The sequence below is a fragment of the Hemicordylus capensis genome, chromosome 2 (genome assembly GCF_027244095.1).
Source record: "Hemicordylus capensis ecotype Gifberg chromosome 2, rHemCap1.1.pri, whole genome shotgun sequence".
NCBI lineage: Eukaryota > Metazoa > Chordata > Lepidosauria > Squamata > Cordylidae > Hemicordylus > Hemicordylus capensis.
The window spans coordinates 139,134,412-139,157,040 of NC_069658.1; the positions used below are offsets into that span (position 1 = coordinate 139,134,412).

Below are 22,629 nucleotides of genomic sequence, written 5' to 3' on the forward strand. Positions count from 1 at the left end.
CCACAGGTTGGGAATCCCTGCTCTAAGCTCCTTCTAGGAAGGATGGGGTGAATAGAGAGAGAGATTCATCCATACTTCAGAGTGAAATGACATACAAAAAGTGAAGCCAGAGAGGAGTATCTTGTGGTGACATAGTGTGGCAGTTTTTTCCCTGGAAGAAAATTTTGACTCACCAGACATTCAAATGTAGTGAAGGAAACATTCAAATGTAGCAGGCAGAAGCCACAGAAGGAAATATTTTCCTCTTTGATGCACCTCCACCATTTTTTAAAAAAATAATAATGTAGGGTACTAGCTTCACTTGCTTATGGGTCTACATTCTGGCTCACGTACTGCACAAAGTTCCATACACTTTGTAACTGAACATGTGCACAATTGTGCAAGAGTGTTGTTTGCACAAATGCAAAAACTGCACAGTTGTATGAGAGTGAAGCCCTTGTATAGAATGCCTTCACTGTTGTGCCACTCAGTTTGTGCAGTTTTGGGGTTTGTGAAAACAGCACACTTGCACAACTGTACCTGGAACTGTACAGAGAATGGGAGCCACTGTCTTTCAACCAAGTGGCAACTTACCAAGGTTTGTGTATGACCTTTTGGTAAGTGGATCATGTAAGTCTATACAGTTAACAAGTGGCCCCAGGTGAGTTCTTTTGTACTGGCTGTCTGGATAGATACAGTTGCCCAATTTTACCATAGAGGTACTATGTGGTGAGGGGATTTAGAGAGCCCGTACAAATGGCCAAACCACCCTGGGATGAGCTGTCAAACCCTGGGGTAGCTTAGTCATCTATATCATCCCTTAAGAACTTTTATCTCTCAGGTGCAGAGATGTAGTCAAATGATTACCTATATAACTTCCCAACTAGTTACATACACAATTAGCTACATGCATCCTGCGGGAAATTACTGCTTCATAAATGGCTCTTGGTATCTACCCTCTGTATCATTCAACCAAGTAGTAGGGAGATTTATACTACACACCAGGGCTCTTTCCAGACTAGTTGCTCATCAGCAGCAAAATGCCTCCATTTGGGCAAGTCACATTCGGATTGTAAACAGCAGGGGGAGCAGTCTTGCAGCAACTAACAACTTGAAAAAACAGCAACTTTTTTACACTGGATATACGACATCCTAGCTCTATATCGCAGCGATTAAGTTTGCAACGAGGCATTGGAAATGTGAACGGCACCCTGCTGTCCGCATAGGGACTGCAGTGTCACAATGCAGGAAGTGTGGAAGCACACTTCCGAGATATGTCCTGGCCCCGTTGTAGGGTCTAGTCTGGAAAGAGTCCAGGTGCAAGTGTGTGGTAAAATGGTCACCCAGTCTGGAAGTAAAGGGGGAAGCAAATACTTAAATGATCCTGAAGCCTAAAATGTCTGGACAGAAGAAGAAAATGTTCCCCATAGCTTCTAAATTTCAGGATGCTCTATTTGTCATTCAAGATCTTAACAGCCTGTTCAAATCCAGATGGACAACATAGCAATTTGGTTAAAGCCTCTGCTTTCTCATAGAGTCTGAGTGAGTTTGCCTTGACTCTGTGAGATTCAGACACTATGTGAAAGCAGAGACCTTGTGGAACTGGAGCATGTGAGAAGAGCATCACATTGTTGGCCTGTCAGGAAACAACAACTTTCTGGCCAGCTCTCTCATCAGAAACATTTGGCAGCCCTTCAAAGTTCAAATAGTCAAGTTGTGACAGTGGGGCAGATTTCAGCAGGGGACAGCAGGTTGCAGATTCTCTGATGGTAGACCTTTTTGTCTGTCTTCAGAAGACAAAGTACACTGTGTGATGTTATGATCGCGGAAGGATGCAAGCCAGGCTTTCTGGTGGATAACCTTTCCCCAAGCTGGTTAATGTCAGTTTTATAGATCTTCCTTCCTATCCCATTGCCCACAGGTTAATAATATGGAAGACAAGTGAGTGCTGCAAAAACATGTTGTGGTTTGCGTCGAAGTAGAACAGAGCTGGTGGGACAGCATAAATGCTTTCCATGATGTATCTGAGAGGTGGCTGAGCAGCCAGCAACAAACCTATAGCTCTAGTGCTGTAGAACAAGGGATCATGTTTTGGGAAGAGAGGGAAGATAAAGAATGTCCTTTCCCCCCCACTCCCCTTCCCAAATTTACTGCTTTGTTCTATAGCACAAGAGTATAGCAGTGCTAACTCTCTTAAGATCAGGGCTGGCTGCCAAAACTTTCCTTTAGCAGTGTGTGGCGGGGGGGTGGATTACTCCCCACCCTGTCGTGTTACAGGAAAATTGGGGCTGGCCGCCAGCCTTACGCCTGAGTACTGAAGAGCAGAAGAGGGTGTAAGGCTTCTCATCAGCCTAATGGCCGCTTGTGCGGCTGTATTGTGCCTTCATCCTGCCAGAATTTCATTGCAGCAAGACATCAACATGCATGGGTAGCCCCCAATCTTTCAATGTTTGTTTCTTTGCCCTCCCTTCTTAGGTGTTGTTTTTTTTTAAAATCCCAATATTTTTCTGCATAGTTGGGGTTTTCAGGAATACAGATTATAGGGTTTTTTTGTAAGTGGAAGATGCCACATCAACTTCCTGTTTATTGTACAGAGCAAAATATGTTTATTGCCTGCTGCCTTCAGATTTAGTGTCCTGTAATTTACTGTGTGTGCATCCGTTCTTGGCTTCATGTAGTTCAGTGATCCTGTGCTAGAAATTTAATGCCAGTTTGATTGGTTACTTCTGTTTAACAATGGCCTACTGGCTGAAACAGTTTCTTTCTTCTCTGAATCTTCTCCAGTGTTCAGTAGTGGCTTGCTTGTTTACTTCTAGTTACAGTACAGTATTGATTTTTTCCAGAGATGCTGTACAAGGCTGCCACCTGCTGCAGCAAAAATGGAAATGGTCCAAATGAGGATGTAGTTGTATCTTCTTGTATCACATAGATGTTTATCTCACTCAATTCCGTTTAAACCTTATTTAGTAGATACGTCCCAGGAGGGATCAGAGCTCTGCTGTGACTGGAGCACTTAAGGATCCAGATGGGGAACTGCACATTTGAATACTTCCCCTAGCTCCTAAAAGCCCCTCTTGGCATGTGGTTAGCCAGCATGTCAAAGAGAAGGCTAGACTAGAACCCTTGTCGTGTCCTGGTTTACTAAATGCTGGGAGATACCTACATAAGAGACTATCCTTCTCTAGCAATTCTTCCCCCAACTGTAGTGGTGATTCTCTTATATTTATCAGGGGGAGAGCAACTGGCCCTATCCAACCCCAGCACAGCATCCCTCCAGTGGCTGTTGCTGGTATGTTTCTTTTTAGATTGTGAGCCCTTTGGGCAAAGGGGACCATCTTATATATGTGTGGTGTTTTTTTCTATGCAAACCATTTTGGGAACTTTGGTTGAAGACTGGTCTATAAATATTCATACTTCGTATTCAGCACATACAAGGAAGTAGGGCTATATGGTGTGGTATTTCTGAATGTGCAGCTTGGCTATTTACCAGGAAGGGGCACACACTAGAAGGAGTCATTTGTCCAGGTGCTTCCCAAGGATCCTGATGAGACTTCAGTTGAGTATCCTTCCCGAATCAGATGTTGCTGAAGGGGACCATGCGTGGTCTACTTATCAGAGTCTCACTGACTAGGGTTCAGCTTACCAAAATGTCAGTACATGACAAAGTGCTGTTTGATGAAGGGAGCGGAGGAGTGAAGATGCAGATAGAGATAGACAGATATAGAGACAGAGATAGATACATGCAACACAGTTGCAGCAGTCCTGCTTCCAGGATGGAGAGTGAGTATGTGAGTATGTATGTATGTATGTATATCTATCTCTCTATTTCTCTGTCTCTCTATTTCTCTCTCTCTCTCTCTCTCTCTCTCTCTCTCCTTATCCATCTATCTCCATCCTGGAAGCAGGACTGCTGCAATTGTGCTGCCTCCGGCTAATGAGGAAATAATTCAATTTCTCACAACCAGATGCTAAGAGTTAGGTTACAACCAGTGCAGACCTGTCCAGAAGAGCAACACACATAGCTAAATCAAAAGCAGTCTATCTTACTGAACCTGAATTCTGGGAAAAGGTAGCAACAATATCCTGGTTTCCTAAAGTGTCCTGTGCACAAGCATTCTGTTGCATATACTACAGGGATCCTGAAGGAAATGTTGGCAGTTGTATTCATGAGGGCTAAAAATTGTTGTTTTTTAAAATGAAAACTCAGTGATACTGTGTTTGTATTTTCCAGTAATGACTAAGCAGCTGTTTAGGTTTCTTGCCTATGCTACTATGTTACTAATACTGGTGTAGTAACAATAAGCCTGAGTTTGAGCTTCAAGCTGAAAGTTAGACAATAGCTCTGTAAAATGCTACTGATACACTTTCCCTTGCTTCAGGGTCAATTTAACTGAGCGTTTTCACCCTGTTCATAACATTAGACATTACTGAAGAGCAAGGACCTCTGGAACTCTCTTTTGGAAAGTTCAGGCTGGACTGCTGAGGATGTCTCCCTGTTCCTGGCAAAGAACCCAGACGATGTTCATCCAGTGAATGGCTCCACTTACACCTGGAGGGATGCTTACAACGAGACAGACCACGCTATTCTGACTATTTCGCGCTTCATGGAAGTGAGTCCCTTGTTTTATTGGACTTGTTTGTTTGTTTGTTTGTTTGTTTTAATTTAAGGCAAGGTTTTGTCTTTATTCCTGCAGGCTATTCTTCCCCGCCCCCTGCCCAAGACAATTCAGAAATAAAATGCTAGGTAGTTGGTAGTATAAACTGAAGGCAAAGTCAGCCAAGCAGGCTTTCCTGAAGAGGAAATTCCCAAGACAGAGCACTGTAGTCAAGAAGGCCCTAGCAATAGACCCCATAGTTTGAACACAGCAAAAACCAAAAACTCCACACATACAGAAAGAGGTGCTCTGTAAGATACAATGGCTCCAGAAGGCTGAAGTTCCTGTAGAACCCATGAGGATATGGCTATGAAGCTGCCTCCTTACAGTGGGCATATGAAGCTGCCTTATTACAAGTCAAACCACTGACCCATCCACTCCAGGACTGGTCTCTTCCATTGGGCAGCAGCTCATCAGGATCGCAAGCCAAGGTCTTCCCCTGTCCTGCTAACTAAGATCCTTGTTTGAGTGGAGATGCTAAGGAAGGAGCCTGGGACGTTCTCCATACAATGCATGGGCTTTACCACTGAGTTATGGCCTCTCCATAATTGGTTGGGGGAATTACACACATACGTCCGCACACTATGCATTGTCTCCAATGCCAGCAAACCATTTCATGCAATACCAAATTGTATTATGTAGCAGGGAGAGAGCAACTGGCCCTATCCATCCCCAGCATCCCACCCATGGTTGTAGCTGGTGTCTGTCATGGTGTTTGTTTTTTGTTGTTGTTTTTAAGATGGTGAGCCCTTTGGGGGCAGGGAGCCATTTTATTTATTTACTTATATCCATGTAAACCACTTTGGGAACTTTTGTTGAAAAGCGGTATATACATATTTGTCGTATTTGTATCGGTTTTGTATCAAATATTATTGGGCAGGGGGGGCTTACATTTTATGAACAGCTACCTTCTTTGAAGAAATTGTCTGAGCGGCAGCAACTGCAGCTTTTAGACCCCTCCCCCTCCTTTCCTAGCCTGGTATGCCCCTACAATGCACCAGGAAAGGAAACATGAGATGACATTGCCTCCTTTTCCTGATCCATTACTGGTGTGTGTGTGTGTGTGTGTGTGTGTGTGTGTGTGTGTGTGTGTGTGTGTGTGTGTGGAATGGCTGTGCCCTATAACTATAGGAATGATTTTCCTGTACCAGGAAAGTGAAGGCAGGGATTTGAAATGCTGTCACTGCCCAGGAGGCAGCCAATATCTTCAGGGAAACCAGCTCATCATTAAAAGATAAGGTCTCCTAACCCCATTATGATGCATTGTTTTGATCTTGCACAATTCAAGAATGGCCTGGTTCATTATCAGGATTGAGCTGATAATTCGGTTGTGCACAGCCCTAATATTTGTATGTATAGTAAAAGCAGACATTGTGATTTCAATGCCTGTCCAAATCCTTGCTTCCGAAAGAAAGTGCAACCCAGCTTCTGATTCAGTTGTGTGTCTTCATTGCAGTGTGTCAATTTGGACAAGTTGGAGCCCATGCCTACTGAGGTTCAGCTGATCAACAAATCCATGGGGCTGCTAAAACAGAGGAAATTGTGGGCAGCCGTTGTTTTCCCTGAAATTGCTCCTAACAGTGTGAAGTTGCCACATCATGTCAAGTACAAGATACGGATGGACATAGACAATGTGGAAAGAACAAACAAAATTAAGGACGGGTGAGCAGTTCTTAATTGGAGAGTTCTTAACTAGAGAGCCAGTGTGGTATAGTGGTTAGAGTGCTAGACCAGAACTGGGGAGACCCAAGTTCAAATCCCCATTCAGCCATGATATTTGCTGGGTGACTCTAGGCCATTCACTTCTCTCTCAGCTTAACCTACTTCACAGGGGTGTTGTGAGGAGAAACTTAACTATGTACATTGCTCTGGGCTCTTTGGAGGAAGAGCAGGATATAAATTTTTAAAAAATAAAGTTAACATAGAGACTTTGTTGAGTTCATGGTTGCAGGAGCAGGTATGGTCATTTCTAGTAGACAGTAACCTTTGGTGTGCTTGGTGTAGGTACTGGGACCCAGGTCCTCGAGCTGATCCCTTTGAAGACATGCGCTACGTCTGGGGAGGCTTTGCTTACTTGCAGGACATGGTAGAGCAGGCAATTATCCGGTCTCTGACAGGCTCTGAGAAGAAAACTGGTGTCTATGTGCAGCAGATGCCTTACCCTTGTTATGTGGATGACGTGTAAGTGATTTTGTGAATTCCTTTTGACATGAGTGACTCCGTGATTTGGGGTAGCAACTTTTGGACAGAGTTGGTGTCTTGGACAGGAGCGAATCTCCATGGTGCATCTTGGGAGAATTCCTAGATATGTTCCCAAAGTAATGCTTTTTTTGGTCAAAGGTGGTGGTGCCCAGGAAGGACAAAGCTTGCTTGGACCATCTTGGAGGGACTTTCCACACTGCCATCACCTTTTCAGGGACTTGAGCAAAATATCTAAGGGCTTTAAAAACTTCCAGTGGTAACAGTAGTACAAAAGTGCCTCCAAGAGAGCCAGCATAGTGTAGTGCTTAGAGTGTTGGACTAGGACCAGGAAGACCCGAGTTTGAATCTCCATTCAGCCATGAAACTCACTGGGTAATCTTGGGCCAGTCTCAGCCTAACCTACCTCACAAGGTTGTTGTGAGGATAAAAATAACCCTGTACACCACTCTGAGCTCCTTGGAGGAAGAGCGGGATATAAGTGTAAAAATAAATAAAACAAATAAAAAATTAATAAGATGGTGTCAGGTAAGCTCCCTGGTGCAACCCTCACTATTTGGACCCAAGATACCACCAGACAGGAAGAAGATAAATTATGTTTCTAGAGGCCTCTGACACTATGGCGGAGATGGTTTTCCTCTGTTGCGTGTCCCAGGCATCCAGACCAGAATTCAGAAATATAATGCACCTTGACTTTTGGTTAGCTATCATGGCTCGTAGCCATTGATAAGAGAAATTTATGGAGGCTGAATGAATCCTTAAAAAAACACAAAAAACCCAAAACCCCAGAGCAGCTGGTAGCCATTGCCACATTGTGGCAGCAACCTGTACAAATGTGTTGCGTGATGAAGTATTTCCTTCTGGCTGTCCCGACCCTGCTGCTCTTCAGCTCTCACTCTGGCCTGGTTTCCTTTCAGATTCCTGCAAGTCATGAGCCGGTCCATGCCTCTCTTCATGACTCTGGCTTGGATTTACTCTGTGGCATTGATAGTCAAGGGGATTGTGTATGAGAAGGAAGCCCGGCTGAAAGAGACCATGAGGATCATGGGCCTTAACAGCAGGACCCTCTGGCTCAGCTGGTTCGTTAGCAGCCTCATCCCCCTCCTCTTGAGCGCAGGGCTCCTGACACTGATCCTCAAGGTAAGGCTGGCTCCATTTTGTACGGCTGTTCTCAGTGAGATGCTTGATTCATGACCGTTGATGGAGCACAGTGACTACGCATATGTAACATATGGATTAGGAAATCGCCTGCACAAATTTCACCTCAGTCACAAATTCACTAGGTGACCTTAGGCCACCTATGATCTCTCAGCTGCTACTTCCCATTTGCAACAAGGGGATTAAAAACCACATACATCTAAAGCACAATACCCTCTAAAAAGTGTGTAAGAGATATACTCAAGAGTGTACAAGACTCTATACGCTTGAAAGAGTGTATAAGAGACATACTCTTTAGAGATATCCTCTAAAGCAGGGGTTCTCAGTTGGGTCCCCAGAAGTTATTGGACTTCAGCTCCCACAATCCGCAACCAAAGGCCACTGGGGCTGGGGATTATGGGATTTGAAGTTCAATAACATCTGGGAACCCAACGTTGAGAATCGCTGCACTAAAGCATTAAATAGATATTGGCTATTTTCTGAATATTATTTTCTGAATATTATCTTTTCAGATTTGATACTAAAAGCACATTCAGTAAGGAGGCATAGCCAATCCTGGCTCCCTTGTGAGTGTTTGCATATGGCCCATGTATTTGCAAGCACAAGCTTGTCCCCACATGTTGCATACTTAAAGAATCTTAGATGAGATGCGTGAATTGGCTCAGAGGTGCAAGTCTTTCATGATGGTATGACTGGTCTTCTCTTTATCTAGCATGGAAACCTGCTGCCTTACAGCGACCCCAGTGTGGTGTTCATCTTCCTGTCCTTTTTTGCTGTGGTGACTATCATGCAGTGCTTCCTCATCAGCACTTTGTTCTCAAGGGCCAATCTGGCAGCTGCTTGTGGAGGGATCATCTACTTTACTTTCTACTTACCATATCCGCTGTGTGTTGCCTGGGAGGACTACATCAGCTCCTCTCTCCAAATATTTGCGGTGAGTAAATGTGGATGTGGTGCTGCCAGCAAGGTCTCAGTTTAGGTCAGGGCTGCTCAGCTTCGGCCCTCCTGCAGATATTGGCCTACGACTCCCATAATCCTTTACTATTAGCCACTGTGGCTGAGGATTTTGGGAGTTGTAGTCCAATAATAGCAGGAGGGCCAACGTTGAGCAGCTCTAGACTGAGCAGACTTTCTGGGATTTTTTATGGGTTGATGAGCAAAAGAGTCAAAACCTGATCCACCAAGGCCACCAACAAGATTTCCTTGACTCTCAGTTCTCTCTCTCTCTGTCTGATTCCCTGAATCTGTTCACTAGATGCCCCGAAGGATTAATCAAATTTTCAAGCACTGAAGTATATGGCTTTGACAAGTACTTTGTTGAAGTCTGCTGACCTTTGAATGGAAACAGATTTGATTATAATTCATGTGTTACCAGCAGTGGCATAAGAGACACTTCTCCATGGCTCCTTCCTGCCCTGTGTTTGGATTATTGAATGGGGCCAATGGCATGGTTCCTCACCACCTGAGTGCCACCCTCAATACTGAATGAACAATAATTAGGTGGCAATGAACCATGTCATTTGCTCCATCCACGTGGTATCTGGGTCAAAACATGACTGGAGTACCATGGGAAGCTCAGGACACCAACATGGTAGCTCTTGAATCTGCTCTTACTTAGGATCTCCGTCACTCTAGAGCAGTGATTCTCAAACTTGGGTCCTCAGGTGTTATTGGACTTCAACTGCCATAATCCCCAACCAAAGGTCACTGAGGCTGGGGATTATGGGAGTTGAAGTCCAATAACACCTGAGGACCCAAGTTTGAGAATCCCTGCTCTAGAGTGTGTAACTATGGCTGGATTTATCTTGCTAGCTGTTTGTTTCTTCCTTGACATTCAAGACATAACTGATGACTGTGCCAAGGATGCTAATTGTTATCTTTCCTCTTCAGAGCCTGCTTTCTCCTGTTGCCTTTGGGTTTGGCTGCGAGTACTTTTCTCTGTTTGAAGAGCAGGGGATCGGGGTGCAGTGGGACAAAGTCTTTGGCACAGCCCCAGAAGAAGGCCACTTCAGCCTGACCACTTCTGTATCAATGATGGTGTTTGATAGTTTCCTGTATGGGATTATGACGTGGTATATTGAGTCTGTCTTTCCAGGTGAGTCTTCCTCACTGTAACCTGAGGAAGAATGTGTTCCTCTCTATTTGGCTCACCCCATTATTTGCCATGACCATACTTCCCTACCCCAGCGAGTTGTTCTGATAGATGGGACTGCTGCCACTTCTTCTCTGAGCGTTGCCAGGCACAAACGTCTCACAGGAGCAGCAACGACTGGTTCTTTCACCTGCCGGAGATAGTGGCTGTGCCCTCATGGTATTGACTGAGAACATTCTGGAGTGTTGTGGTCTGGTAGACACTCCAGCAGTAATTCCAGAGCAGAGCAACCTCCCTCCCAACAGCCTTCTTCTCCAGTCCCTGTCCCAGGCCTGTGGCTAGTGCACGCACATTAGTTTCACAGCTGGGCTATGCTGCTGGATTGAGGCTAGTGCATGTGTGCTTGCTGGGGCCACTTGGACAGTGGGCACAGGAGTTTGGCACAGTTATGGAAACCCATGCCTTGCTTTGGAAAGTTCTACCACCACCACCACCACCACCCCACCCCACCCCACCCACCTCTCTCTCTCTCTCTCTCTCTCTCTCTCTCTCTCTCTCTCTCTCTCTCTCTCTCTCTCCCTCCCTCTCTCTCTCTCTCTCTCTCTCTCTCTCTCTCACACACACACACACACACACACACACACACACACACACACACACACACACAGAGTTTATTTGCATTCTTGTTGGCATATGCCACTTTATTAGATGGAGAGTCTAATTTTGCAAACCAACTTGCCAGCTCCTTTAAAAATGATTTTGCACTAGAACCTGTACTATTGGAATCTATTAAGTTATCTGTGAATAGAAGTATTTCTTGGAACAGTGCTTTGGTTCTGCCATTTGATGCTGCTTTTACCACTGCCTGCAGGGTATATTGCTGGATAAGTTGATTTCAAGCATCCTGAGTTTCACTAAGTTGATTTGTGTCAACTTTACTTTCAAAAAGGAGAAGCAAAAAAGCTAATTATGGTAGATCACTCCACCTAAGCCTATCTAACAGCAGGCCAAATTCAGGCAAATTGGTCTACAGGGCTACGCATGGAAGTTCTCAAAAGATCTAGAAACAAATGTGAGTGTTGCTTAAAAGAAATGGATTTCTAAATTTGATTCACAAACCGAAAGCATCTGGTGTTTCTGCTTCCCTTCAGCACAAACAAGTGATCACACGATGTCCTCTTTCAATATTTTGGCTCAGTTCAGACACTTGGTGCACCCTGCACAATCACCCATGGGAACAATTGGAGGCTATGGACTTTTGACCAGCAGGGACAGAGCTAGATCCAATGCTTGCAGAAAAGCCCAAATTCAATATTACAATAACTATCTTATCCTTTTGCACACCAGAAACATTATGGGTGATTCTTCTAAATCAGACCATTTTGTCTCCTGCTTAGGCCAGTATGGCATTCCTAGGCCCTGGTACTTTCCCTTTATGAAGTCCTATTGGTGTGGCGAGGAATCTGAGGAGCAGTACCTCCCTTCTCTGCGTAAAGGGTCATCGGAAAGTAAGTGACTGATTTACCAGCTTGGCTGCACAGAGAGAAACAGGTGGACTTCTGCTGAAACCAAAAGGAGATATTTTAGATTGTGAGCCCTTTGGGGACAGGGATCCATCTTATTTATTTATTATTTCTCTGTGTAAAATGCCCTGAGCCATTTCTGGAAGGGCGATATAGAAATTGAATTAATAATAATAATAATAATAATAATAATAATAATAATAATAATGGTCCAAGCCAGAGTTGATAAATAGAAAGCAGGGGAAGCAAGATTGAGTAGTAATAAAGCAGAGCAGCGCTCTTGATGTTATAGCTACCGCTTGCAACTTCACAGTTTCAGGACTGGATAGATTAATAGAGGGTAGCTTTCTCAGAGGCCATTGGCCATGGTCGCTCAATGGAAGATTCCTGTTCAGGAACAGCATACTTCATTCTGAAGTTCTGCTCCCTAAACCTGCTGCAGATTATTGTACAGACATACCCCTGTATACCAGGTGTTGGGAATAAACAACAGAGGAAGACCATCATGCCTTGTGATGCTTGTGAGCTCCCAGAGGTATCTGGCTGGCCACTGTTAGAAATAAAACGTCAGACCAGAGGCAAGGCAGGCAGTTCTTATGTTTTAATGTTGGTGCCAAGACAAACCTAACTGGAACCTACCAGGCAACAGGGAACTTCTCCTGACTTGACCGAAGCAATGACAGATAATCTCCCCCAGGCTTCTTCAGTAGAAGAAGTAGAAACATTTCCAACAGATCAGGCTTCCTGCAATTTTCAGTTAGGTTTCCAAGAACAGTGTCCCTTTGGATTCAGGAAATTACAATGTTTTCACCCTGTCCCTCTCTGATCCCTATTGCAATTGCAGTCCAGCTCAGTGGTAAAGTAGCCTACGCATATAATAATCTCTGCTTTACTGAGCAGATTTACTTTTCCGTTTTATAGTCTGTGTAGAAGAGGAACCAAGTCACCTTTGCCTTGGGGTATCCATTCAGAGTCTAGTGAAGGTTTATCGTGATGGCAAGAAGCTGGCTGTTGATGGTCTCACACTGAATTTCTATGAAGGGCAAATCACCTCTTTCCTGGGACACAATGGAGCTGGGAAAACTACCACTATGTAAGAGACAACATTGTTAAAAAAGCAGCCAATGCCTCCATTGTCCATGTTGCACTCTGTTGCTTTGGACTCAACTTCCCTTCTGTTACATTTAGGTCCATCTTGACAGGATTATTTCCACCAACGTCAGGCACAGCGTTCATCCTGGGCAAAGACATCCGTTCTGAACTCAGCACCATCCGGCAGAATCTGGGTGTCTGTCCTCAACATAATGTCCTGTTTGATGAGTAAGTCACAATGTGAATCCCTTGTATCTGTCTGTAATTAACAATATGCCAGTCATCATCTATAGGTGGGGTGTGCTTAAGGAAAGTAGACTTTTATACTGCAAGGACCCCTTGTGGGGGGATCTGCCCCATTGCACTCAATAATGCCAACGTACTCCATTGCTGGCCTGTTGGGTCCATGTTGCCATTATCTCAGCAGTATCCCCAATGCAACCTTTTAGGTTTGATCTAAACATGCAATGTGATTAGGCTTGTTTTCTGTAACCCAGCTGACTGCTGAAAATCTTGTCCAATTTTAAATTCCCAAATAAAATGTCCAACATAATATGTGGAAAAGCTAACTCTCCCATTTTGAAAATCAAAGGCCTGAACTAGACATGACACACAATTGTATGCATCTTTCTCTTGACTTATTTTTTTTATATAAAAGCAACTTGTGGGTTGAAGTGGAGACATTGCAGGAGGAGTGGGAGGCACTAGATAGCTTGCCATGATCACCTCCAACCATTTTTTTCTGCTCAAATTGTTCCCTGAAATCTGCATGCCATGCCTGGTTTGAGTTTTCATATCAGAAAATCTGTTTTCCTGATCACACTTCCCTTATCCAAATCGACAAGATAACAGACAATATGTATGTGTTTTCTCTCCAAAAATGTGACTGTTTCCCTCCACACCTAGGCTGACAGTGGAGGAGCACATTTGGTTCTATGCACGCCTGAAGGGGCTGTCAGAAAAACTGGTGAAAAAGGAGATGCAACAGATGGTCATAGACGTTGGCTTGCCTCACAAACTCAAATCGAAGACCAGTAAACTCTCTGGTAAATTTCACATCTCTAGCAATATCATCATGCCTGCATAGCCATAGATACTTGAGAGGAGCCCTGCTGGATCAGACCCAAGGTCTGTCTAGCCCAGCATATTGTTTCCAGTAGTGGTCAGCCAGAAGCATCTGAGAAGACTACAAGTAGGGCATGAAGGAGGGAAATGAAGTTAAATATTAGATTACATGAGTTGAATCCTCTTTCTGACTTTGCTTCACAGGTGGCATGCAGAGAAAGCTTTCGGTTGCCCTGGCCTTTGTAGGTGGCTCTAAAGTTGTCATTCTGGATGAGCCAACGGCTGGTGTTGATCCTTATTCTCGCAGAGGGATCTGGGAGCTACTTTTGAAATATCGCCAAGGTACCTACCATTTCTTCTAGCAATCCAGTGGGGGGAAAAGAACTACTGTTCTTTGGGGGGAAAGAACTTCTGTTTATATTTGCCTTCCAGTGTACACAAGTGAAATGTGTAAATGCAAATAATAACAAAGACAGACCTTTTCTTTTACTGAAGAAATGGGCTTTCTACAGCAAAGTCATTTTCTTCTGTAAGAGAATTGTAAATGAGTTCTCCAGAGTTTGTTTTCCCAGTGTTTTCTGTGCAGGAGAAGGCTATACTAATGAAATTGCCTTATGCAGAGTCAGATCATTAGTCTATCTCATCCATGTTGTCTCCTCTGACTGGCAGAGCTTCTCCAAGGCCTCAGACAGAGGTTGTTCCCAACTCTGCTCCCTGAGATCCTTTTGACTGTCAAGGCTTGAACTTGGGATGTTTTTTGTGCAAGCATGGACTCCCCTACTGACCTGACCTGGAGGGCCCTCTGTGAACTAACCGCACCAAGCTGTTATTTGTCACATTAGAGAAAACGTCCTGATGCAGGATGACTAAACTGGCCACTTGGCTTGTTTTCTTGGTTTTCAGGCCGCACCATCATTCTCTCCACACACCACATGGACGAGGCAGACATCCTCGGAGACCGGATTGCAATAATATCTCATGGCAAACTGTGCTGTGTGGGGTCATCGCTGTTCCTGAAGAACCAACTGGGGACAGGCTATTATATGACCTTAGTCAAGAAGGATGTAGACTCCTCACTGAGTTCTTGCAGAAACAGCAGCAGCACAGTTTCTTACCTGAAAAAGGTACCAATTTCAGCAGTGTTGATTGACTAGTTCCTTGCAGAATTACTGTACTTGTGAAACCACCTTAATGAGGAGACTGGTGAGCCTGCTGAGCCAGGCCCTCTCCTCCTCTCTCTGGTAACACTATGAATGAAGCATGTAATACCACAGCATGACTAGTATTATCTGCTTCATATAGAGTCTTGACTCATCCTCACTTATCTGCATCCCTGTTTTTTGTGCAGAAATACACTTAATATGTAATCTGCAACCCCTTTGAGTATATTCAAGATGCCGGTGTTTGAAGCTTAGCTGTAACTGCTGCTCTCTGGATAGATTTAGCTCTCCATGGGGCCTGTTCAGATGATACTGATTCTTGGACCTCTGTGTGCGGTGAACCCGAGATCAGATTTCAGGGTCACAAGTGCCCATGTCTCAACTCTTTCCTAGCACGCAGAGCCTGACCTGGGAATTCCTGTATTTTTATAAGTACAGCACCTCCATGAACTCATGTTCCAGGTCTCACTTGAAGGCAAGTTTTGGATCACAGGCTTTTCTTTGTGGTGGGCAAGATAGCCCATGCCATATTCACCCCATAGCATCTTCATTCAGGGCAGGCAAACAGTCTGGGTGAACTGAAAAAAATAAGGCCAGGTTTTCAGCCAGGTGCATTGGTCCTGCAAACCGGAACACATACTAACTAGGAAGTAAGTCCCATTGAATATATAAGTTTTCTTCTGAGTAAACTTGTTAGAAACAAACTCAGAGGCTCTAGAGACATAGCAAAATTCTTTAAGGATCCATGTCCCTCTTTGTTATTTTTAAGGTAACATTACATTACCCCCCCTTTTTAAAATAAGTTAATTTTATCACCCTTTCTTTTGAATTAGGATGACAGTGTGTCTCAGAGTAGCTCTGATGCTGGGCTTGGCAGTGACCATGAAAGTGACACCTTGACAATAGGTAAGGATTTTTTTTTTTAGAGCTGATCTAAAATGCCCTTCCTGTTTTCTCCACCAAAGTCTCAGCCTGAGAAAATTAGAGGGCCAATTTCTGCCATTTTTCGGGGAGAGGTCAGAGCTTGTAAATCCTGATGACTTTTTCAGCCACCAGCAGCCACCAGTTCTTCCCAGAAGCCCCCTTCGAACGACACTGAACGACACTGTGGGTTGGTTCAGATGAACAGTCTGAGCCCATTGTATGGGGAGAAGCAAGCATGCAGTGCTCTTGATTCCAGCCGCACCACCGGGATGCCTTGTCCGGTCTTGCATAATCACGAGTGGCTAGAATGTCCAAGCCAGCCTCTCATCACATGGTTTAAACTGCGGTTGCAAATTGCAGTCATCTTAACCAGCCTTGCATCATGACTAGCACTCATCTATATGGGCTCCATTCTGAGGCAGCAAAAGTGGGAGGGCCATGCGTCATTTTAAGAATGTTGGCAAGTAAAATGAATAAAACTTTGTGGGAGGCAGCTTACCAGTTAGTGGTGGTGACAGGTGTCCTTAAAAATGTGTTTTGACATTTTACATGCGTCTCTCCCCCGCCCTCCCATGTATATTGCTAAAGCTGGAAGAACACTGGAAGAGCTAGACCTCTTTCTGGTGGTTTGCTCCATCCAGCCACCATTTCTCCCTCAGTGGTCCCCTCAGAATGTCGCTGTATCATGATGTAACATAATTCCACAGGCATTCTGGGGGCAAAAAGGGCACCTAGTGGGGTCTGGTCATTGGGAAGAAACCCAGCACTCCCAGTTCTGCTTCTGCTTGCAAAAGTGTGGCATAAACTTTAAAAGAGAAAAACAAAACAAAATGAAAAGAACGCCTGTTGTTGCTGTCACTCAACAGCAGTAAGCTGTTTTCTTCAAAACTTTACAAGAATTTTTTCCCCATCCGTGAAAGTCATCCACCTTCATCTTTTTTCATTTCAATTCTTGAATTCTAGAACTGAATTCAGTTCGAGAATTTCTAAAATAACAAAACGTTCAGGACATTCCTTGCACTTCAACCTTTTGTAGTTTCTGTCACCAGAGAATGACTTTTTAAACATGGGTAGGATCAGACATATTGGCGCAGCAGGGAAATGACTTGATTAGCAAGCCAGAGGTTGCCAGTTTGAATCCCCACTGGTATGTTTCCCAAACTATGGGAAATGCCTATAGCAGGCAGCAGTGATATAGGAAGATGCTGAAAGGCATCATCTCATACTGTGCAGGAAATGGCAACGGTAACCCCCTCCTGTGTTCTACCAAAGACAACTACAGGGCTCTGTGGTTGCCAGGAGTTGACACCAACTCGATGGAACACTTTACCTTTAGGATCACTGGTATTTGGGGCTAATTTGACTTCCTGATAAATACTGAATCTGACCTGGATACTCAGCCCCTATAGTTCACTTGCTTTGAACTTTTTAATACCCTGAGGCGAACAGCTAGCAATCTCATTATTTTTCATGTTTCTCAGTTCTGCCTCTGTACCAATCTTCCACTTTGACAATATTTCACATCTTTTTCACCATCTCAGCAGACTCCCCATCTTCCTTCTGAGTTCATTCTCTTGTTTCTTATCTATTTTCTTCTGCCTTCTTAAGGCCCTTCCTTGTTCTCTGCATTCTTGCTACTAATTGCTTTAAACCTTGTCTGTCTTCCTTGTTCTTTCTTATCTCCCTTCTTCTACCACTGCTCCCTCCCTCTGGAACTCTCCCCTCCCACCCCCACATCTGCTTGGCGCTTCTTTGCCCGCTTTTTGTTTCTTTTTAAAAAGGTACATCTTATCTTTCCCCCTTGTTTTCCCCAACTGTTTCTCTTTTCTATCTTGGATTGGCTCCTCTGCTTTTTAATTTATTTCTATTTTTTTCCTTTTTCCATTAAGCCTTCATCTGACAGACCGTGCCTGCAGGTTTGAGTCTGTCTTTTGTATGTCTCAGCTAGGGAAATGCCCAGGGAAATAGGCATCTCAGTGAAAAATATCAGATATTAATTATTCTTTGTTACTTGCATGATGCAAAATAACAGTCAGCCATAGAGAAATCTGATGATAGCTTGGTCCTTCCAGATGTGTCTGCAATTTCCAGTCTCATTACAAAGCACGTCCCTGAAGCAAGGCTGGTGGAGGATATTGGCCATGAGTTAACCTACGTTTTGCCATATGAAGCAGCTAGAGAGGGAGCTTTTGTGGAGCTGTTCCATGAGATTGATGACCGCCTCTCTGACCTGGGCATTTCCAGTTACGGCATTTCTGAGACTACCCTGGAGGAGGTACGTGAGCTTCATTATTTTAATGTAGGGAATGCAAACGGTTCTGAAAGCCTGTCTCACTGTGCATCCAGGAATGGCCCATGGGCTCTGAACCATCATGGGCCACCACCTGGTCGCAGGTGTGCTGTGGGTCTTTTGATGTTGGTTTGTCTTTCAAGCACAAGCCTCACCCCCACCCCTGCTACATTGCATCACAAACAAATTCTCAACATGGTATGAAAACTGATTTGTGTTTTTACACAGTGTTGAAGGGTTTCTGTTTTTAAGAAGTCGTCAGAAGCACAGGGACATCCGCTTTAAAAAAAAGAGAGAGAGAGAGCCCTGTTTCGGGTCACAGACAAACTTTTCATTCCAGAGCATATAAAACATTATAGCACCCTGCCTCACCCACACACAAAACACGCACACACAATGTACAGTCCAGGAGAAGCTTTACCATTTGATTCTGCTGATTGTATATACTGGCTCTAAGTTGAACACACAGTTTGCTCTAATTCAGGTGGCTCACACAGTGTGGGGCTATTCTCATGATCAACCAAAATCGGGCTAGGAGAGCCTAGCTCAATTTTGGCTGATCTTGTAAACCACCGGGCTCACAGGTGAGCCCAGTGGCTTACAAGCAGCTAGCTCGCTTTTTTAGCCCTGCCCTTAGCCCGGGTTTGCGGAGCAAGCGCTTCGCAAACCCAGGCTTTCCCATTGTGAGTAGCCGTGGCGCGGCTCCGTGCCACACCGCAGCTACTCACGAGGAGACCCCCAGAGGAGAGGTGAAAAGCCACTTCCCAGCTCTTGGGGTCTCCCCAGTATGCCCTGCGCGCTCGCGCGGCCCCCAAGCTCCCCAGCCCCCGCCGGCTCCGTCACGGAGCCGGCAATCGTGTGGGCAGCCGATTCAGCCGCCCAGGGCTCCCTCCCTGCTTGCGGGCCTCCTTAGCCCACTCTCCCCTCTCCCCTTGCTAAACCAGGTCTCACTAGTGTTCTATGGAGGGGGAGGGTGTCCAGACCAACTAGTATGGCTGTACAAAACAGCTTGCAGTAATTTCAATCTCTTTTTGTCTTTCAGATATTTCTCAAAGTGGCAGAAGATAATGGTGTAGATGCAGAGACCTCAGGTAAGCATATTTTCAGATGCAAAACACAATGCTGTGTCATTTTAGAGCCTATTAAGATATGATTGTCCTTTGCACAAAAGCTGTCAGACAACCCTTCTGCATGTTTGCACATCACACATGACTATAATATTTGATCGTCATGGATCAGCCAAAGTGCAAGGAAAATCCACAATTTCAGCAGGGGCCTCCTGGAATTTGTAGCACTTCAGGGAAAGAGAGTAGTGGTGTGCAATTCTCCCCACCCACCCACCCCATTTTTTCCTCCAATTTTTTTTTTGCACTATTAAAGATTTCATTCATTTAGTAACTTATTTGTTAAAAATCGTATTCATTCTGTGACTTACTCATTATGATTTCATTACTTTTGTTTCTCTCATTTATTTTCATTAAGGGGCAGATAGGTTCATTAAGGGGCATGACAGCTGCAGCAAGGTTTTTTTCCCTTTTATAATTTTGTTTCCACTTTAAACGGGTGGTGGTGCCAAGTTCCTTTCCTGGCAGCCACCATTTTGTTTCCCCCACAGTGCTTAGAAGTAGCATTATCCTGGGGGATTGTGGTCAAGGTGGTGGGGGAGGGGGATAGTGGCCACTGCAAAAAAAATGGTGGCCTACCTCTGAGGTAATATAGGAAAAATAAAGAGGCAGCTGTCAGGAAAGCAGCTCTGCTGTCACCTATTTAGAGTGGAAAATAAGGTGGGTGTTTTGTTTTGTTTTAAAAAGACCATTACATTGGCTGTGCTACAGGGCACAGCCCCCATAACGAATACAAATGGAGTTCTGATCAAATCAAAAGGTGTGTGCTAGTCATTTTATTCATACTTCTGTTGGTAAGAACAGGCATTTGTTTCAGAACCGTAAAAATAAAAGTGAATGGAATGCATCGAATTTTGTCATTCATTGCATTCAGCCCATTTCATTACTTTGTCCTGCTATTCTGGGGCTGACCTACTGAGCAAAACCCTTAGTCTGTCTGTCTTCTGAGGGTTTCAATTTCATTTCTAACAGCAGCTTGTTAGTGACTGTTTTCCAGCTTGGACAAAATGAAATGAAGTCAGTGGACCGATTCCAGTGAACCTGAGCAAGCTAACTTCAGTTTTTGTTTTCAGATGGCACTTTACCTGCCAGAAGATACCGACGTGTCTTTGGAGACAGACAAAGCTGCCTTCGTCCATTTACCGAAGATGATGTTTTTGATCCCAATGATTCTGACATAGACCCAGGTAAAAGACAAAAAAAAAAAAAAAAAAGCCTCACACTATTTGTTTCCCTTTAGTGATTTCAAACATTAAGTTTTTGGCTTAATACAGTTGTTTACTGACTGTGAGATCATTCACCCATGCATGTTGATGATGGTGCATCAGGTAAAAACTTGCACAAGTGACCAGGCCATCAAAGATCACTGGGCCATCACTTTCCTATCCCCTCAGATTTGTTCATACATTCAGTTGTGAGTTATCAAGCTCAGAGAAATGAAGTGATGGGAAATCAAGTCGTGTGCATGCATGTGTGAACCAGGTATTCATCACAATGTGATCAGAACACGACAACAGCAATATTTTATTTATTTATTTATTTAACTAACTAACGTATTTTAATACCGCCCTAAACCTATGTTTCTTGGCAATTCACAACAAAATAAAAACAGAAAAAGTATAAAATATGCCAGATTTCTAGCTAAGCATGAAATGGATAGTAAAGAGCCATCACAAAGCCTTCTCCCTGAAAGTTATAACTTCAGAAACCAGAAATGTGATCACCAGGTTGCCACTGGCAACCATGACTCTCTTCCTGCCACTGCCTGCCGAAACACAGTGTGTGGTGAGACATCCTTCTCCTCCCCCAAGCTCTGCACACTTTCCTGGGAAGTTGGAGGGGGAGGGTCTCTTGCCTTATGCTGGGCAGGAGAGACAGGAGCTGCTCCAAGTCTTCTGGCGTGAGGAGAAGGCTGGGGGAGGAGAAAAGCCAGATGTTGTTTTCCTGTTGAACAACATCTCCTGTTGTTCCAGGCTTTAAAGGCACGGGAAGCAGCAAGAATTCAAAGCCCATTGAGAAGTGAGAAGCAGACTCCTCCCCTTCTAAGACCTCTGCACATTCCTGAAGACTTGGGGAAAGGCAGTGACTGCAAGTGGTGCTTGGCCATCAAGGCCAGCCACCATTTTGGGGGCCTCTGTTTGAGAGTGCTGTACTAGGAATGTCAGTGGGGATTGGATATTGTGCCGCCTTCTGGCTAGGGAAGTGGGCTTCTTTTTAAGCAAACATTTTGAGTAGACATTTAAGTGACTTCCTGCTGGTGCCTGCATAATTTTTCACCTTTTGAAATGCGTTCAGTCAGCAAACATATCCGACATAGGGCAGATGGTTTGTCTTAGGAGAAAGGTGTGAACTTCTCATGAACCGCAACTGTTTGCTTGCAGAATCCCGAGAGACTGACTTGCTGAGTGGGATGGATGGCAAAGGATCCAGCCAAGTAAAAGGCTGGAAATTGATCCAGCAGCAGTTTGTAGCTCTGCTCTGGAAGAGGCTGCTTATTGCAAAACGCAGCAGGAAGGGGTTTTTTGCCCAGGTAAGACGGACTTCGCTTTCTAAAGAAAACAGCCACAGTTTACCTGTGTCTCAAAAGCAATTTCTCTCTTTTTAAAAACAGAAATGCTTTATTTGAGCCTGAATCAGTTCTGAGGCCTGCTTTTCCTAACGCCAGTTCAAAGAGCTTAAATACACACAGGGTGTTTTCATACATGAGGTGCAAGTATGGTTACCCCCTTCCCTTTTTATATCCCTTTTAAAGAGGATTGACCAGAATGTTCATTTTATTACAAATGCCAGTCTTCCACTTTCGGTTCTGCATTAACAGCAATCACACATTCACATTAAAAACATTGCAGTGCTCAATGACAATTAAACTGAGTAGATGAACAGGGCCAAAGTCAGGGCCTTTAAAGGTCACTCAGAGCTTTTAAAAATCTATGTAAATTATACTTGGTTGTCTCCTGGCATCCTTTCCAAACTTTGTGTAAAATCTGAAACTAGATTTATTAATACACCAGCTGTCATTCCAACTTTTCTACTCAACTACTGCCAAGCTGTGTTGTACATTGTAGTTCAGGGTGAATAGAGAAAAAAGCACAGAATGTATATTATATGCAAAAGTTCTTCCTGGAAAATCTCAGCTTTCACATTTTAAAAATGATCTAGTTTTTAAGTTCTCTTATGATTGTGAACATATTCTTGAAAGTCAGGCTGGGGTCAAATTTCAGATCAGAAACGAGTATGTTGAATTTTGACATAAAAATCCACCTTTTGGAACCCGAGAATTCAACAGAGGTTGAATGTTTTTGAAAAAATTTATCGGCATTTGTGTGATGGGTTTCCTCAATATGACCCCTTTGTTTTCTTTCTGCCTT

The 22,629-nt window shown here is 44.1% G+C and overlaps 1 protein-coding gene across 1 annotated transcript in view; it reads left to right on the forward strand.

The window, feature by feature from the left end:
- The window catches only part of ABCA1 (ATP binding cassette subfamily A member 1), a 135,020-nt gene that overhangs the window by 84,685 nt on the left and 27,706 nt on the right, over positions 1 to 22,629 (forward strand). Inside the window, exons 12-28 of the mRNA XM_053303668.1 lie at positions 4,401 to 4,589; positions 6,091 to 6,296; positions 6,639 to 6,815; positions 7,751 to 7,973; positions 8,704 to 8,925; positions 9,882 to 10,086; positions 11,481 to 11,591; positions 12,528 to 12,699; positions 12,795 to 12,926; positions 13,605 to 13,744; positions 13,968 to 14,105; positions 14,667 to 14,887; positions 15,757 to 15,829; positions 17,920 to 18,122; positions 19,180 to 19,228; positions 20,335 to 20,448; positions 21,643 to 21,791. Coding sequence (XP_053159643.1) covers positions 4,401 to 4,589; positions 6,091 to 6,296; positions 6,639 to 6,815; positions 7,751 to 7,973; positions 8,704 to 8,925; positions 9,882 to 10,086; positions 11,481 to 11,591; positions 12,528 to 12,699; positions 12,795 to 12,926; positions 13,605 to 13,744; positions 13,968 to 14,105; positions 14,667 to 14,887; positions 15,757 to 15,829; positions 17,920 to 18,122; positions 19,180 to 19,228; positions 20,335 to 20,448; positions 21,643 to 21,791 — 2,724 coding nt within the window. The remainder of the gene's footprint in view (positions 1 to 4,400; positions 4,590 to 6,090; positions 6,297 to 6,638; positions 6,816 to 7,750; positions 7,974 to 8,703; positions 8,926 to 9,881; positions 10,087 to 11,480; positions 11,592 to 12,527; positions 12,700 to 12,794; positions 12,927 to 13,604; positions 13,745 to 13,967; positions 14,106 to 14,666; positions 14,888 to 15,756; positions 15,830 to 17,919; positions 18,123 to 19,179; positions 19,229 to 20,334; positions 20,449 to 21,642; positions 21,792 to 22,629) is intronic.